Below are 20,067 nucleotides of genomic sequence, written 5' to 3' on the forward strand. Positions count from 1 at the left end.
AAATATGAAAATGTGTATTTGGACAATTAAGTCATCATTTATTCAGGGAATGAAACACAAATGGTAATAAGCATGACTACTGGTGTGAAACATGTAATTTAGATTAATATATGCAAGGTCAAGGTCACTAAAGGTGATAAGATATAGAGATTTTGTCCAGAGCATATCTACTACACACATTGAGGAATTTAGGAATTTTAATGAAACTTCATACAAATGTTCACCACTATAAGAAGGAGTGTCATGTGCATAAACCTGGTCTCTATGTCAAAGGTCAAGGTCACACTTAGAGGTCATTGAAAAACGCTTGTCCGGAGCAAAACTTCTACATGCATAGAGTGATTTCAATACAACTTGGCACAAATGCTCATCATGGTAAGACGGAGTGTCCCCATGCAAAATTTAGGACCCTGCAGCCAAGGTCAAGGTCAAACATAGGGGTCAAATTTCTGATGAAAATGTGTATTCGGACTATGTAGTCATCATTTATTAAGGAATTGCAACATACTAATAGTCATTATCATTACCATTGTGAAGCTAAGTTTTGCGCACATAATCCATGTCCCTGTTACCAAAATCAAGGTCACATAGAGAGGTAAAATTGTGTATGGGTACTATTTATTGATGGATTTTAATGTTTAACACAAATAATAACTATCATGGCTACAAATGTGACACATGTAATTTAGGTTAATATTTGCAAGGTCAAGGTCACTAGAGATGATAAAATATCCAGATATTGTCCGGATATTGCCCACAGCATATCGTCTATATACATATCTACAATTCCAACATCCCTAACAAAAATTTTTGTGAGAGGCGTATTTTGCGACAATGTTGCCCTTGTTGTATTTTACGTGATCCACCTACTATAAATACGTGTATAGGCTATATAGTATTTTATAGAAATAAGAACTTCTGGTGTCATATGCAAAAGCATGGTCGTCATTCAGATTAATATAAATGTACCATACCTCCTGCATCGAGAACCATGTATCTAGTTCCAACAGGCATCTTCGCTATTGAAATATTTCCACCAGAAATGGTTGTGTCCACCGATAGATGGCGGCATAATATCGATGCTGCCTCTGGTTCAAGTGCAATCGTCAATTTGTTTGTCAAAAGGCCAGCCTTGAAAGAAATATGCAGACATAAAAAATTTAAACATATTTGGCAAAGATAAACTCACCCCAACCCAGATCACTTCTATTTACATAAGTTTATAAAAAGCTACTCATACTTGTAGCTATATTTTCTTTTTGGTTGAGATTCTGTTGAATTTCAACACACATTTTAAATCATAAATCATGTTATTCATATTTGTAAAACATCCACTTATAATTTGATATAATATCAAATTCAACTGTTCTGAAAAAAAGGTATATTCTCAAACGCTAGAAATCCGTTTTATTTGTCTAATATGAATCTAAACAAAAAACTGAAATGGACGTGTATTTATAACTTTTCTTACTTGATAGCAATAAATAAACAGAAAATAATGAGGAAAATTCTAACTTTAAGGGGAAGATAATTCGGACAATATTGACGCTAGAGTTATTGACATTGTCATGTTATTATTATCATCATCAGCACCACCAGCATCATCAGCATCACCATCATCATCATCATCATCAGTATTATTATTATTATCATTATATAAGAGTTAATATAAAACAAAAATTTAAAGTATAAAGTAAATCCTTAACAAAAATAAGAAGTTGGAGCAAAAAAGTAATAATTAAAAAAAATCAAAGTACAATGTGGAACAATTCCGGAAATATCCATGCTAAAGTTATGCATCTTGTGGCACATGACGTTGGTGGTAATAAATATGAAATATTTGAAGCTTGAAATTAGATACCTTAAGAAATTAAGATGTTATAGTAAAATAAAATATTTACAACATAAATTGTCAGTTCAAGGGGGATTATTCTAAAGAAAATGTGTGCATGAGGTATGAATCTTGACACATCCCTTATGTGGGTGATGATAAGAAATATATATTTGAAGTAGATACCTTAAAAAATGATATTTTCGAAGGAAGAGTTTTTGGAATATTAACAAGCAGAGTCAAAGAAAATATCTATCTAAAAAATCGACAGACGTGTTTGAAAGTGCGACATCGTAATACATCTTCAATAATAAATATTTAGATAAAAAAGTCTCTAAAGGGATTCGAATCCACACGGTTGTGTGTGTGTGCGTGTGTGTGTGTGTGTGTGTGTGTGTGTGTGTTGGTGCGTGCGTGAGTGCGTGCATGTGTGCGTTGGTTAGTGTCAAGTTATTTGACTCGGCAATCTTTATGGTATATACTAATAGCTTATATTTCTTAATTTAATACTTTAAAGAATAATGAAAATATATGAAAGAACAAAATAACAGAAAAAAATCCTGGGTGGCTTGAACTGAAAATCATTATTTGCCCACTGCTTCTGTGTAACAATATTAACTATCGTTCAAGATGAAAAAAAATTACTAAAATAACTCGTGGCCTCTAGATAATAAACTACGGAAAAACGGAATCCCTAAAGAACCCCCAAAACGACAAAATTGAAAATGTTGCAGGCTCGGTTTGATTGAGCCTGTTCATGGACGGTACTGGAAAGTGCAAGTAGGTATCAATGCCCCTAGCACCGGCTTAAGCAGAATTCAACTTTTAAATATGAAAATTGTAAACTTTAAATTTAGAAACATCCGAAAATTTGTTAATGGAACCTTCAGTGTGATACGTTAGTGTCATTCCATGAAAAGTGGCGTATGGTCCCCAAGTAAAAAAATGTGTGAACCCTTAACGAGAAAACAATGTGTGGAACTAAATAAAAATGGAATTTTGAAAGGAGATATGATGTTATGAAGCCTGCATATCACAGATAAGACATCAAAAGACAAATTTAACAAGAAATGTCGAACGGCACATATGCCCCCTTTCTAACATTGGTAATGTTTTTATAGAAACTTGCCATAAATGGGTACATGAAAGTGTTCAGTTATGCAAAAAAAAAGAAAGATAAGGAAGACTTTGTGATAAATAATTTTCAAGATAATAAGCGGAAACAATTCTGACATGTAAGGTCATATAGAGAAAACGAATATTACCTGCACCGCGGCCTCTCTCATAAATTGTTTTGCAGCATCTGTCCATATTGCTGGGACAGTTAGCACCCAGTGGACTTCATCTTTCTCAACAGCGGAGGTTAGTTTATTTTTTACATTCTTCATCATATCTCCTACCAGATATTCGATTGCCATGGCAAAAACGTCTATAGCAACCATCGATTTTCCCATCTCATCCTCTATTGTCATGCCACGGTCCAGCTTCTGTAATATATAACCCTTTTTTCAAAATACCAATTAACAATTTTAAATCGGCTTTTATCACTACTATATTGTTTTCTATATACATTTTTATTGCAAATAGAAACAACTGATATCTGTTTTTCCCTTGACATTTGTTCAAATTATAATCATAATACAAAAGAGATAGCTAGAACATGAAATTGTGCAAGTAAATTCTTTAAAACAACTGAATTTACGAAATAATGTGTGAAAGTTAATTCTCTTTTTGTTACATGTACATAAGAATACCGGAATGAAAAGTTATGGATACCTTTAGCAGTGGAGAATTTAAGCAAGTCACATTAGAACAGCAAACAGTTACAAGTACCTACCTCACCAAGCTTTTTATTTAGAGCCATTTTAAATCTTCTGAAGTAATAATACTCCTCGTGCATTTCATTGTCTGCAAGTTCCCTGTATTGGTTTTCAGCATCATATCCAAAAGCTTCGAGGGTCTTTCCATCTGATTTTATCAACAAGCACGTGGGTGCTTTTTCTGTCACTAGAGTTCCAGACCCTGAGTGCCATTGCTTGACAGACGCTTTAGTAGGATCCGACTGAAAATCATGCAGGAAGGAGAAAGCCCAGCCGGAATAAGTTGTGCCAATATCTATCGCCCCGACGAGCAAGTCCTTTGTAGCCTTATGAAAACAATGGGAAATGGTAATAGCAGATTTTAAACAGTATTATATTGTGTTGAAATATGTATTATTATTAAGATACCGTACGCCGTAAAACAATATGTAAATCGGCTAAATTAGATGTAGAAATCATTAAACAACCTCAATAGTAGAGAATCTCCGAGAAGTGTTAATGTGTAAATGATCCCGAAGAAAGGGAGCGATTGCCTAGTGAATAAGGTATCTGCCTCTCAACCCTGGGATCATGGGTTCGAGCCCTTATCGGTTAACGACCACATGTTTCTTCATATGACACCAGTACTGGTTGGTTCCATGAAACGGACTCGAGCGTGATTAATAAAAGTTGCAAAAACTTATTTCGCAATCTAGCTTATATAACAAGAGCTGTCACAGGAGACAGCGAAGCTCGACTAATAAAATGCTGGACGCAGTAAGGAGGACAAAACTATGAAAGAAAAATCAATTATGTATAATTAAGTATTAAGTTATAGTAAAAATATAACATTTGTTAACATAATTCCAAGATCAAGGGGAATAATTCTAGAAATAGTCATGCAAGAGTTATGGACCTTGCCACACAACATTTGTGTAATGATAAGAAATATATATTTGAAGTTTGAAGTAGATATCTTAAAAAATAAAGAAGTTATTATATTTCTTAAAGAAAATCCTAAGTTAAAAAGAGAGATAAATCTTTAAATATTGCTTAAGAGTTATGAACTTTGTCACATAAAATGTAAATGATTATAAGGAATAAGTATTTGAAGTTTGAGGTAGATACCTTTAAAAATAAAAAAGTTAAAATAAAAAATAACATTTTTCTAGTAAATAAATCTAAGTTTATGGGGAGATAATTCTTGCAATATTGGTGCTAGAGTTATGAACCTTGTCACATAAGATGTGGATGAAGTGCTCTGAATTTTTCTTTTGAAATTAATTGTCTCAGTCAGCTACAAGCACAAGGTTTAATAACTCTAATTCCAAAACCAAATAAAGATTTATCAATATTGTCAAACTGGCGACCAATAAGTTTACTGAATGTAGATTATAAAATACTTACAAAGGTTATCGCTAATAGAATTAAACGGGTGTTAAATACACTCATTGATGATAGTCAAACAGGTTTCATTAAAGGGCGATACATAGGTGAAAATATAAGATTGCTTTATATTGTGATAGAGTATGCAGAAAAGAATGATAAACCGGGACTTCTATTTTTTGCTGATTTTGAAAAAGCATTCGATAGCATAAGCTACAAATACGTATTTAAAACATTAGATCTTTTTAACTTTGGACCAAATTTAAAAGCATGGATTGAACTTATTTACAAAAGACCCACGAGTTGCATACTTTACAATGGTTTTTTGTCTGAGTCATTCCCTATAAAAAGAGGAGTACGACAAGGATGTCCATTGTCTCCTTATATATTTATCCTAGCAATTGAACTATTGTCAATAGCTATAAGACAAAATAGGAATATTGAAGGTTTTAAAATTTTTGATGTAGAAGTTAAAAATAGCATGTTTGCAGACGACGCGACTATAATATTAAATGGTAAATCAAGCAGCTTTGAAGAAACTTTGAACATATTTGAACAATTTTCCTTTATTTCTGGTCTTAAACTTAATTACAAAAAATGTACAGTTCTCAGAATAGGTTCACTTAGAAATCAACATGATTTAATCTATTGTAGAAAAAAATATTCAAATATAATTTGGACCTCAGAATGTGCAAAAACATTAGGCATAACTTTCCATTCAAAATGTGACTTAATAACCAAAATAAATTACGAGAATAAATTGAACCAATTTAAAACAGACATTAATAGATGGAGGGCAAGACGTTTAACAACAATTGGCAATATATCAATTTTAAAATCCTTAATTATTTCAAAACTAACCTTAATAATATCTGTTCTTCCGAGTCCACCAGAAGAAATTATGAAAACAATTACACAAAATTGTTTTGAATTTATATGGCACTCAAAAAGAGACAAAGTTAAAAGGGATGTAATTATACAAGACTTTAAATATGGAGGCTTAAATATGATAGACTTGCCGATTTTTATGAACTCGATTAAATCAAGCTGGATCAAAAGAATATTTGATGAAAATAACCATGGATTGTGGAAAGAGATAATAAAGAAAAATTTACAAAAAATAGGTGGAATCGACATATTTAAAAGTAATTTAAACACATATGATATACAGAAACTTAAAATTGAAAATACATTCTTAAAAGAATTACTACTGTCATGGAGTAAAATAAATTTTAATAAAAATCCACAAAATCTATTAGACCAAATAATATGGCAGAATTCACACATAAAAAATAATGGATCTTTAATTCTTTTTCCAAAATGGAAATGTCGAAATATCAATAGAATAAAGGACATTTTTAACACTGAAACAAAACAATTTAAAACCTTTGACCAGCTGAAACTTACTTTTGACATTCCTAATACAGAAATATTTAACTTTTATAAATTAATTTCATCAATACCCAAAGAATGGAAACGTAAACTACAACAAATTAATCAAACTTCAACGCCTAAAGAAATAAGCACTTTTGATATCATAGAAAAAACAAACACGTCCAATATTAGTAACAAGTTAACACAGATTCAAAAGCAAATAACACTGTGTAAAAAATAAAAAAAAATCGCAAATAAAATGGGATGAACGATTTCCACAAAAAGAATTTCAATGGCAAAATATTTACGAAAACGTTTTAGTGTATTGCAAAGATAATATTTTACAAAACTTTCAATATAATTTTTTACACAGGAATATTGCAACAAACAAATTTCTCCTTCAATGTAAATTAACCGAATCTAGTCTCTGTGATTTTTGCTGTATGGATGTTGAAAGTATAGAACACCTATTTTGGGACTGCCAAACAGTACAAATATTCTGGAATAATTTATTCAAATGGCTTAATGAAATAGCAATAAATGTTACGTATGATAATTTCACATCTTTCTTTCATGCTAAAGATAGAAAAACATCGTATATTTTTCTCTCTTTTCAAAATATTACATTTACACCAGTAAATTAAAAAAAACAAACTCCAGATATAAGTATCTTCAAAAGAAAATTTTTAAACAGATTAAAAATTGAAAGATTTGTTGCGTTACAAAATGATACACTAGAAGAATTTGAAAATTGCTGGATAAATCTAATTGAATTGTTTGATTTCTAAATAGTACATGAAGAAAAATATGCTACTAAAGCAGTTTATTTACTTTTTACTTTTTATTTACTTTTCAACCTTTTGCCCCTTTTCTTGTGTAATTGGATAAATGAATGAACCTCTTAACTTTTTAAAATGTCTTATATATTCTAACTAAAAACATAACAAAATATTTTTTTTTCTTTAATTATATACATGTCAATGAAAATGCTAAAGTTATCATGGTTTGTTTACTTGTATTGTATTATTTTTTTCTTAAATAAACGGGCCTTAAAAGTGGTTCCCAAAAAAAAAAAAAAAAAAAAAAAAAAAAAAAAAAAATGTTGTTGTAGAGAGGGTGTTTGCTCTACAGAGGTTTATTGTAAAGTCTTACTTTAGGACAAAAATGATAATGTTGTTATAAAATAAAATTATATATGCTCGAAAAAAAAAAAAAAAAAAAAAAAGATGTGGATGATGATAACTTAAATATATTTGAAGTATGAAGTTGATCCCTTTAGAAATAAATAAGTTACAGTAAAAAATAATATTTTGTATGGAAAATTCTAAGTTCAAAGGGAGATAAATCTAAAAATATTGGTGCTAGAGTTATGAACATTGTCACTGTAACCGGGGATAATTGATTGAAGACTTGCTTCTATTTCATCATTTTATTGTCGGACATACAAAAACGAGCCTACAAACAAAATACAAAGGAATTACAAATAATTGATTTACACAAAATAATAAAATTACACATTTCATCCAATTCATCAATGGAAAAGAATAAATATGACATTAGAAATATATAAATTCTTACCAGGATCAGCATACAAGAACTTTCCATAAATGATGTTCAAGTTTACTATAATAAGTAACTACTACTATCAACAACTATACTGTAAAGTAAGTTATCAGTTACTCGTATAATGTGGAACTGGCGAAGGGAAATATTTTACTTAAGCAAGAAAATGTTTCGCGGGGATTTTAGGGTCATGCACGTGAAATATTAGTGAACACATTCATACAACCTTTTCAACTTACAGTGACCTCTCATACGAAACAGACTATACAAAACATTACCACAGTTAGGCAAACAAACGACGACACAACAGTTAGGCGAATACCAACCAAATACAACATAACACGGAGGATACAATATACCAGTGATAAACAGAAAAACGATACACAGGTTACACATTCCCTCCCTTTAAGGAAATGGCTCCTGACATTTCCATAACTCAGTTATATTTTAGTTTCAAATAAAAACATCAGGACATAATCATCTTCAATAAATCATAATTATGTGTATAATAATACACAACAATTATGTTTATTTCTTGTCTTTATGAAATGACAAATATAAATCTATTGATATCTTTCTAATGAATTTTCAATTGTAATGTGAAATTAATAAGTTAATTTCTTTAATTGAAATAGGTTCATATATATGATTCAGCTCTATATTCAAATAAATCTATTTACAAATATTTACAATGGATAGACAAAGTTGCATCACAGTACACTGGTACTAGTATGCAATAATAAATCCGTCATCCTCTCTAATACTTCAAGATCAACTTCTCCACATACAAACAACAACTTGTTCACATATGGCAGATGTGGAGACAATATTTTTTTTTATTTATATTTTTTTTAAAACTGTATAAACACATGAAAAACATATATGATTTGTTCAGACATAGTTCCTAGTTATTTCTAAAATAGAAACATTGATAAATCAGGTTTACTGACCTTAATTTCTGTGAAGAAATTGATTAAGTAAATTCAAAATTTTACATTATATAATAATATATGATAATCATACAAATACTTCCAAATCTTGGCTAGGATTTGTTACAATAGGGGTAACCCATTCACCGTATCTCTGCGGTGGGACTCTGCGCCTTACAGGACGAGGACTTGGAGGTGGAGGTTCAGGGTCAGGTACTGGGGTGGAGCCAACTTCCTGATCACTTACCAAATTAGTCTCAGTCGCTGATTGCGGTGATAACCCATCAATTCTTGAAAAATGGTCAGATAGAGTAATGGTCTCTGCAGAGGGGTCACTCTGAAATGATTCCAGAGCCTTTGAAGGTTCTGGGGTCACAGACACAGTATGTTTTAGACCTACTGGACTGTTCTTTAGGACGTTTCTGGGGTCTTAGTGGTGGAGGTAGGTATAATGTTTCGGTATTATCTGAATCGGAATCAGTGGAATCCTTGATTTCAGTGGACAGAGTATCGGCTGTCGACCTGAACTTATTAGGAGTTCTCTTGCGAGAGCTGCTTTCTGGTCTAGGTTTGATACTCTCCTGTTCCACAAGTTGAGTAAAAGGATAGGGAAGTAACATATTCCGGTGTAAAGTCTTAATTGGGCCCTTCTTGCTTTCTTGCTGAACTCTATACACGGGAATGTCAGGATTGGGTATAGAAAGGACTGCTATATAAATTTCCTCATCCCAACGATCTGACAACTTGTTAGTCCCTTTTCACTCCAACTTTCCGAATCAGTACCTTATCTCCAACATCAAGTCGAGTATGCCTCACTTTCTGATCATATATGGTCTTGTTTTTGGCAGCCATCCTACCAGCTTCTTCTGCAGCCCTGCGGTATGCTATCTGCAATCTCCGATGGAGTTTTGATGCATAAGAGGACTGATTCCCTGTGTGCTCTTCTGAAGGATCTGTGCCAAGATAAGCATCTACAGGAAGCCGTGGGTGCCAACCAAACATCAGAAAGTGAGGGGCATATCCGGTTGCATCATTTTTGGTGGCATTGTATGCCTGAACCAATGGACCTATGTATGCCTTCCAGTCATACTTCTGGTGGTTTTCAAGGGTTCCAAGCATTTTTCAGGAGTGTTTGGTTCCAACGTTCAGCACCTCCATTTCCCATGGCGTGATATGGAGTAGTTCTGGACTTCTTAATGCCAGCAATCTTGCATAACTCCTGAATGGTGCGACTTAAAAAGTTGCGACCTTGGTCACTATGCAATTGCTCTGGGAACCCGTAGTATCGAAAATACCCTTCATAGAGTGCCTTCGCTGTGGTAGCTGCAGTCTGGTTCCTGCATGGAATAGCCTGTGCGAAACGTGTAAAATGGTCCACTATTACAAGGATATTTTCAATACCACCTTTACTGGGCTCAAGCTTTAAGAAGTCTATGGAAACCAATTCCATTGGTCTGGTAGTATGGATAGGTTTCAGTTCGGCGAAAGGCTTGTTACATGGCGTCTTACGCTTGATACAGCGGTCGCATCTCTCAACCCAACTGAAAATGTCCTTTTCCATACCAGGCCAGTAAAACCTTTGTCTACCAAGCCACAATGTCTTCTCTTTGCCCTGATGCCCGGCATCATTATGAATACCTTTCATGGCGATGTTCCTATGTGATTCAGGAATGACAAGCTGTTTGACTTGTTGACCATCCAATGTAGCGGTTCTGTACAGAATATTATTTTGTATGAAAAGCCGATTTGCTTCTCTAATGTACTTCTGTACAGCAGGTTGCTTAATACTGGTATCTTTCCCCCTGGACAGGGAACCGCTACGTAGGAAGTTCATTACAAGACTCAAAGTACTATCATTGGACTGCTCATTAAACCAATCGATGTTTGCAATTGAATCAGTAACATCAGCCTCTTCAGTGGCCATCTGAAGGGCTGCTGCACCTGAAGTACAGTTGATGATAGGAGCAGAAATAATAACTGCTTGGTAGATAGCCTTAAGCTCATCCTGAAAATATGTCGTCTGGATAGGCCATCAGCATCCATGTTATGCTTACCACTACGATATTCCATAGTAAAATTGTAGTTGGCTAAGTCTGCAAGCCATCTATGTTGTGTGGCATCTAGCTTAGCTGTGGTAGTCACATAGGTTAAAGGATTGTTGTCAGTTTTTAACAACAAATTCATTTCCATATAAATAATCATGGAATTTATCTGTAATGCTCCATTTAAGGGCTAGAAAGTCTAGTTTATGGGCGGGGTAGTTACGCTCACTTGGTCTGAGGCTACGACTTGCATATGCAATTACGCGTTCCTTACCATCTTGTTCCTGTAAAAGGACCGAACCAAGACCATGGGTACTTGCATCCGTGTGCATGATAAAAGGCAAGGAGTAATCAGCATAACCTAATATTGGTGGAGAAACTAACTTTTCCTTAATTAACTCAAAGGCCTTTTGTTGTGCTCCACCCCAGACCCACTTAACTGGTGTTTTAGCCTTTTTCTTAGACCCCTTTGATCGTTTGTTGTCACCATGACCTTGTAAAAGTTCATTCAAGGGTTGGCTACTATTTGGGCATAGTTTGGGACATATTTACGATAGTACCCTGTAAATCCAAGGAATTGTCTAAGAGTTTTTATATTTATAGGGACAGGCCAATCTTGTACAGCTGAAAGCTTATTTGGGTCTGTGGCAAATACCATTGGCAGAAACAACATGCCCTAAATATGTAACTGAAGACTTGAAAAATTCACACTTGGAAGGCTTGACACGCAAATTATGATCACTGAGTCGTTGAAAGACGGACTCTAACCTGGAAATATGTTCCTCAAAAGTGGAAGAAAATATTAAAATGTCATCTAAAAAAATTAAACATTCTTTGAGATGCATATCACCCATACATTTTTCCATGCAACGCTGAAAGGTAGCGGGGGCATTTGTTAAACCAAATCCCATTTTATTCCACTCATAGAAACCTAAGTTTCCTACAGAGAAAGCAGTTTTAGGCTTATCACATTCTGCTAAAACCAATTTGCCAGTATGCAGAATGAAGGTCTATTTTAGAAAAAATACTTTGAACCAGATAAGACATCAATAGTGTCGTCAAAGCGTGGTACATGTATGCATCTTTGCGTGTTCTGTTGTTTAACTTACGCCAATCAACACAAAATCTAAGGGCACCTGTAGGTTTTCTCACAAGAACAACATTTGAGGAAAAAGGCGAATTAGATTCCCTTATAATATTGGCATCTAACATTTCTCTGATGTGCTGCCCTAACTTCCTCATATAAAGCTGGAGGTATTCTGCGATACGGTTCCTTGAAAGGAGTTTCATCTTCCAATTCTATATGATGTTCAATTAAATCAGTGGTTTGGATTTCTTTAGTAGATGTACAAAAAATGCCCTTCCATTTACCAAGAACCTGATAAAATCTTAAAGTTTGTTCTGGTGTTAGATTGGAAGAATCAACTGAAATGTCCTTGATTGGAGGTTCTGAAGGAACATCAGGAGAAATATAAGAAGAAATATCATCTATCACTTTAGCTTCTGTAATAGTACAGATTTCTGACTTGGGTTTGATAGTCAATATTTTAGCAGTCATGTTACAAACCTTGACTGATATTTTTGCAGAAACAGCATTATGTGTTTTGATGACACGTGGACAAACTGTATACCCTTTAAAGATTTCAGGACTTTCAGTAACTACAGAACATATAGAACTGATCAAGATTCCTAGCAATGCCATTAAGTGTGATACTCTCAAATGGAGGTATTTTTACACTTTTCTTTCCACACACCTTTACAGGGTAAGTATGAGAGTCAATACTATCCATAGCCATTTGCCACTGTTCAGGAATAGATAATTCCTCAGGTACTTCCTTCACAAAACATTTTACAACGGCGAAGTACATTTGTTCCAATAATTATTGGACAAGAAATATTAAAATCATTGTCTGGTATTACCAGAATAGGAAATGTCAAGGTTAAAAGAAGATAAAAAATGGAACACATACAGTTGCTTCAATATAACCTGAATATTTCAATGAAGAACCATCTGCAATAGAGAGAGTAAGTCCAAGTGAATCTAAAGCTTTTAAAGTAGCCTTAGGATTTAAAGTCTCAAATGCAGACTGACTAATGGTAGAAACCATAGAACCTGAATCAAGCAGACATTTGAAGGTATTTCCATTTACAATAATACTGTGTTCATTTGCAGGTCCAATAAGATTCTCTACAATTGAACTATGTTGAGTCCTACTTGATTTATTTACAAATGATTTGGGCTCAGTGAACACTAAGATTACCAACCTCTATTCTGCCCGCGAACAGAGGCGGGTTATCAGTTTGATTGGTTCGAATCCCGAGGGTTATATCTACCATGAACCTCTGCCTCTACCTCTAGAATAAGATCTAGAACTAAAATTGTGTTGTTATTGTTGGTGTTGCTTGTGTTTGTGTGAGAATTACTGTTTTTGTTGTTGTTACTGTTATTGTTGTTGCTGCTGTTGTTGTTGTTGTTGTACCTGCTTTTGTTATTTGTGTTGGTTCCAAAATTATTGTGTGAACTTGACCTGAAATTAGAACTTCGATTTTCTAATTTCTGAAGTATCAAGTTAAATTTGGAATCTATATTTGCTTCAATAGTATCTTTAAAAGATGAAAGTTTAGATTCCATATTGGTTATTTTAGAATCCAACTTATTTTCTAAAGCAGACAGTTGTTGCTCAAAAGAAGATTCAGCAGACAATGGTGTATGTTTTATTGTATGCTTAGTTGATGGGACAGAAGACGTTCGAGTAGGATTAATAGAAGTCTCTTTTTCTACTTTCCTTATCTCTCGAACTAACAAATTGTAGTCATCAAGAGAGTCATACTTATGCCTAGTCTGAAATTTCAGCATATCAGAATATAAACCTGTCCAAAATTTATGACGCAAAATGTCATTCCTTGCTAAGCCTGGGAGTTGACCTTTGTCAATAATTGACTGTAAAAGGGTTTCTAACCTACATGCATATGTAGTTACCGACTCATTGGGATTTTGTCTACTATTTAAAGAATTGAGTCAAACAAATCTTCCTTAGTTGAAGCTCTGAAAACATAACATCAAGTTTACCTAATATTTCTTTGACAGTTGCATTTTGACCTAATGGTACTGTCATGATCCTAGCTGTACCCCTTAATGATCCCTAATAATCTGGAGAACAGTAGACCTTGTTAAATCCGGATTTGTCAACAGACATTGTACTTCATATCTCCAAACAACATATGGAACTTCACCCTTAGGTAAAGGTTCATCTCCTGAAAAACAAGGAATCTTGGGAATGACTGAATGGGGCATTGTTACCTGATTGGGAACAGACAAAGAGGGACCAGGCGTAGAAGCCATAAATTGATTTGCATATCCAGATCCAGCCATAGATCCAGTTGCTAATGGGTTACCAAGACTCAAATTTGGCAAAAGAATAGGAGGAGGAATACTAACCGAAACCTTAGGTTTTGTACCTGTATTGGCAAATAATGGTGCCCCTGTACCAGAAATATCAAATGGTACAGTTGGTATGGTAGATGTGGACGGAATAGTATCCTTAATATGTGGGGGCTTAGTCTTGGGTATAAGCATATATCTGTCCTCAATGAATTTCAAAATTTCCTCCATATCTGGCTGAGGAGAAGTGCTATCCAAGCTAGATTTATTTCCTTCTTCAGACATGTTATTGAATCAAATCCACTTTTTTAGTATCAGTAGACTATAAAGTATCTTAAAATATACAGCACTATGCTATCAAATAGTAATCACAGCTTTATGTAATTACAGCTATGTATTAATATCAATATAACACTCTGCTATAAATAATGAACTCATGTATATATGGGTCAATATTGGATAATATAGGGCAAACTTCCAAATAAAAAATCAATATAGATCTATTTAAAACACAAAAAAGTAATTGTTTTTGTTTTTTTTTACACTATTTTGGTATTCAAACTATTTCCTGTTATTATTACACCTTTTTTTATTTATTAAACCTTAATTGCCAACTTTTATATCAATCATACTCCAAATATTGTCACATCAAAATAAAGAATTGTCTTAGAACTAGATCAACATAGCGTGGGAAAATATTTGTAACATACGTCATTTTTTTTTTTACAAACTAGGTCAATTGATCTATTCAATACCTGTATCTATAGTCCGTTTTACACAAACGGTCAATCAAAAACACGATCAAATAAACCGACTCCGACAAAAAATAAAACCAAACACGATATTTTTCTCGGTTACCATTTCAATCTTTTCATTCATACCGTGAGTGCATTTATTGTATTAGTATATGGAAGTGGTTTGGGAGAGAGTTTGGGAAAATTGGACACGGACTAAGTACATCTAATACAAATCATTGGTTACTGTGAACACCAGAACAAATCAACTTTGCTTAAATTCTATGCTAAACGGTTTCTAAACCATGATATGTACACAAACACAAAATTCAACACAAACATCTATATGTACAGACAATATTTGTTACAACTGTATAAAAAAATACTTCTTACTTACGCAACATATTCACTCAAAAATATAATGTGTACTAGATATTGTAAAACGAACCTAACTTTCTGTTTGTCAATTTAAAACAATAAAACTTTACTGTTAAATGATATATGTAAGTTTATCAAAATGATAAAAAAGAAATAGCAAAAAATTTAATATAGATGTCAAGAAAACAAGCAAAAAAAAATATTCGTAGGAAAGAAAAGTCTTCTTATATCAAAAATTTACATGTACTGTACTGAAACGAATAATGCCTAACTGAAGATAACCTAACTTTGATGTAAATAAACTGTACAGTATACAAGTAGATTCTAATAATTTAACTACCGAAGTGACCAAAATAATTATATAGAAAGAGTACTTACATTACATCCTTAATCCAATAAAATATACACACTTTTCACTATAAAACACATACATGTACAAATACACAAAATAAAGTTCACACACACACACTAAAGTTCCTGCACGTGCATAGTCGAATATGTCGTCCTCCGCGATGAAAATAGTTCCACGGCGATCCTTTCCTGATTACATAGGGCTAGAAAACGTAAGTTTTCTACAGTTTATAGACTTTTTGGCTTTATAAAATGGAATGTAATCATTATAATGGGTAAAGAGCTCTTTAAAAGGGGACAGGGGGAATATACCATTATGATGCGTAGAGTTGTACCGGTACGTGCCAACGTCACAACATCCGTCTATCTCCAACTTGAAAAGCTGTTATAGTCTGATTTTATTGACCTGTCAATTATGAATACATTATAGCACTCATTTAAATATTCGATCCCACTTCGGTTGTGTCCGTTTATTTTACGAGAATTAATATGGAGTATATAACTAACGTTTGGAAAACTCCCACTAGCTTAATAAAAATTCTCGTAACATCCGCAATAGCGCAGCCGGTTAAGTGATTACCTACTGCATGAGAGGTTCGAGGTTCGATCCCTTCTTTCGGCTTTCTTTTTAGACTTATTCTTTCTTTATTTTTAAAGAATTTTTTAATAAAAATGGTCAAGCGCCTGCAAAATTTTCTACACGGATATGAAATACCTAAGAAACACTGAATTGTCACATTTTGTGTACTGAAATTACATTTTATTGATTTTAATCCGAATGAATTTACAGAATTAATTCTATTATAAAACAGTTATAATATAACAATGTTATATATACAAAAGTATAGTATTTACAAAAAAAAGTGCAAAAACATATTAAAAACGGAACAACCATAACTTCAAAAATGTTGAAAATAGTTATGAATAAGAAAAAAACCTGGACATACTATGTCTCGATCTACAACACGTTGGACATTCTCACGGAATTTACCGAGCATTTATCGAATATTAATATATGCTGTGCATTGACCGTATAATTAGTATGGAATTGACAGGTTAATAAAATCAAACAATACCACAGTTAGGCAAACAAACGACGACACAACAGTTAGGCGAATACCAACCAAATACAACATAACACGGAGGATACAATATACCAGTGATAAACAGAAAACGATACACAGGTTACATCACATAAGATGGGGATGATGATAATGTAAATATATTTGAAGTATGAGGTTGATCCCTTAAGAAATAAAGAAGAAACAGTAAGAAATAGTATTTTTTGAGGAAAATTCTAAGTTCAAGGGGAGATAAATCTGAAAATATTGGTGCTTGAGTTATGAACCTTGTCACATAAGATGGGGATGATGATAAGGTACATATATTTGAAGTATGAGGTTGATCCCTTAAGAAATAAAGAAGTATCAGTAAAAAAATAGTATTTTTTAAGGAAAATTCTAAGTTCAAGGGGAGATAAATCTGAAAATATTGGTGCTAGAGTTATGAACCTTGTCACATAAGATGTGGTTGATGATAAGGAACATATATTTGAAGTTTGAAGTTGATATCTTAAGAAATGACAAAGTTATAGTGAAAAATATTTTACTGCACCAAAACTTTAATCTAAAATCTGGACGCGGACGCGGACGCGGACTCGGACGCCGACGCCGGGGCGAGTAGGACAGCTCTCCATATACTTCGTATAGTCGAGCTAAAAATGTTTAAACCAATCACGAAGAAACTGAAAATGAAACCATAATTCATACAAGAAAATATAAAACCTTGATGTCATCAAACATAGCATTAGATGTTTAGTTTGTAAGAAAATACATACCATTTGACATGTCAAATGACCTTACTCGCACTTTCTGTTTCAAAAAACCAGGAACATATGTTTGTCATTTTTTCCCATGAATTTACGCTATAAAATCTTAGTGTTCAGCCAATATTACATTGAATCTTTGAAGGTCATAAACCCAACACTCGGGTAGAAATTGTAAATAAGATTTGCCGATTTAGTCCCCTTTTGTTTCAAAATCTACGTGTTATTATAACTATCAGTTTGTAACTGATACGTCAAAGCATTAATTATGGAATGCCGGTAGGGACATGCCAATTTGCTTATTTGCCAATTGCTGAATTGCTTATTTGCTAATTGCCAATTTGCTTATTTGCAAATGGCTGATAGGCTTAATGACAAATTTGCTTATTTGCCAATTGCTAAGTTGCTAATTTGCTTATTTTTTAACCGCTGGTTTACGTATTTGCTTATTTGCAAATTGCTAATTTGCTTTTTTGCAATAGAAATACTGTAGTTAACACTGTGCCGAAAGTATATGGAAAATCTGACTACAGACAACCAGTTGAGTCAGATCTGTTAACTTTTACCAACAGTATTCTTGTAAATTCAGTGTTTTTCCAAGAATACTGTTGGTCAATGAATTTAGTTGCAGTGATGCCTACGCAGATATGTGTCTAAAACTGATGGCTGACATGTCCTTGAGAACACAGAAGCTTGGGGTTCAGATCCCGTACCCCGACGTGTTACGCCCCTGTAAACACTCTATTAAAATATTTTAATATTTAAACACGAATTGGGCATCGATAAAACTGGTTTTCAAACAATTTTTACATAAACCGGTATAAAAAAATACCATATAATACCAAGTTTCAATAAAGTACTTACTGGTTTTATCTTTGTAACGGATGTCTTATTCGTATTTAGATATTAAAATAGTGTTTGATATAGTGTTTACAGAGGAGTATCACGTTGGGGCAGGATCTGACTCCCAGCGCCTGTGCTTGAGAATGCCTAATAATGTGTTTCAGCTATAGATCTGTTTGTGCAGCTTAAGTCAGAGATTGATGGCATTATAAACACTTGATTAGTCATATATAAGTGAAAATTATTGGGTAAAGATTGAAAATAAAGGAACCTGAAAACAAAACTATTTCTTATTTTATGGCATATAAAATGTCTTTATTCTCAGCAGATTTGTCACGGAGGGCCTCATTTTAGTGGTACGAACAGATAGTATAGTCTGATTTTATTGACCTGTCAATTTTGAATAAATTATAGCACTCATTTAAATATTCGATTTCAATTCGGTTCTGTCCGTGTAGTTTACGAGAATTAATATGGAGTAAATAACTAATGTTTAGAAAAGTCACACCAGCTTAATGCATAGGCCATGTCAAATCCACGATAGCACAGACGGTAGAGTGATTGTCTTATATATTAGGGGTCTGTAGTTCGATCCCTACTTTTGCCGTTGTTTTAAGGCCTACTCTTTTTCTTTATTTTTGCAGTATTTTTTCATGAAAATGGCCGGGTGCTTCCAATATTGTCTACACATATATGAATCAACTAAGAAATATTGTCTCAATTTGTATAGTGTTTAACGACATTGAAACGACATTTTCTAATTTTAATCTGAATTCATTATGAATTTTAATTCTGAAAGCATGTTATTTAAAAGGAGTTTAATTGCTAAACATATTAAATCAAAACGAACAACATAACAAGCAATTATAGTTTCGATAATGTTGAAAATAGTTATAAGAAGAAGAAAGAAAAAACATTGGAGGTACGCGGTCTCGATCTCACAACACGTAGGACACTTAGAAATCATTAACCTGTAGCTTACCCTATTCCGCTATACCGCTCAGTATAATTGCTCCATAGGCACAAATTATATTTAATCAAATCTCACTGAGTACATCTCACGGAAATTACCGAAAATCTTTCGAAGATTAATATATTGTGTGCATTGACCGTGTAATTAGTATGAAATTGACAGGTTCATAAAACCAAACAATATCACGAATGATACATTTGGTGCATGCTTAACACGGTTGTTTGTCTTTGCACTTACGCAATATGGAGGGCGTTTGTTGCCAAAATTCCAGACATGTAAAGTGTTCCTTTTTAAAATGACTTTTGAAAATGCGAACTTGTATGCCTACCATTTTTTATTGTACCCGTGCAAAGCACATAATATGCCTCTTAATTCAATCTTTTAATTGAAGGTTCCCGCCTTTATAAAACAAGTTTACATATATATCGTAACAACTGACCTAACATCTAAAACGACAAGAAATTTACAAGTTCGTATCTTCCATTGCATGCAATACATATGCATGTTTGCACACTTATAGATCTGAAATATACAAATGAAATGTAAATCTTAAATACAGAAAATAGAGTTTAAGAAAACGTGTTACCAGTTGTAGAACTACAAGAGTACGTTAACCGATAACATGTTTAAAATGACAAAAGTAGATTTACAAAGTTA

At 33.3% G+C, this 20,067-nt stretch overlaps 1 protein-coding gene across 1 annotated transcript in view; it reads right to left on the reverse strand.

Annotated features, from left to right (window-relative positions):
- Window positions 1-20,067, reverse strand: part of LOC132735831 (heat shock 70 kDa protein 12A-like) — a 40,283-nt gene that overhangs the window by 16,656 nt on the left and 3,560 nt on the right. Inside the window, exon 2 of the mRNA XM_060722837.1 lies at window positions 3,669-3,977. Coding sequence (XP_060578820.1) covers window positions 3,669-3,977 — 309 coding nt within the window. The remainder of the gene's footprint in view (window positions 1-3,668; window positions 3,978-20,067) is intronic.

Source organism: Ruditapes philippinarum, unplaced genomic scaffold, assembly GCF_026571515.1.
Source record: "Ruditapes philippinarum isolate M1 unplaced genomic scaffold, ASM2657151v2 ctg7448_1_1_1_1, whole genome shotgun sequence".
NCBI classification, from domain to species: domain Eukaryota; kingdom Metazoa; phylum Mollusca; class Bivalvia; order Venerida; family Veneridae; genus Ruditapes; species Ruditapes philippinarum.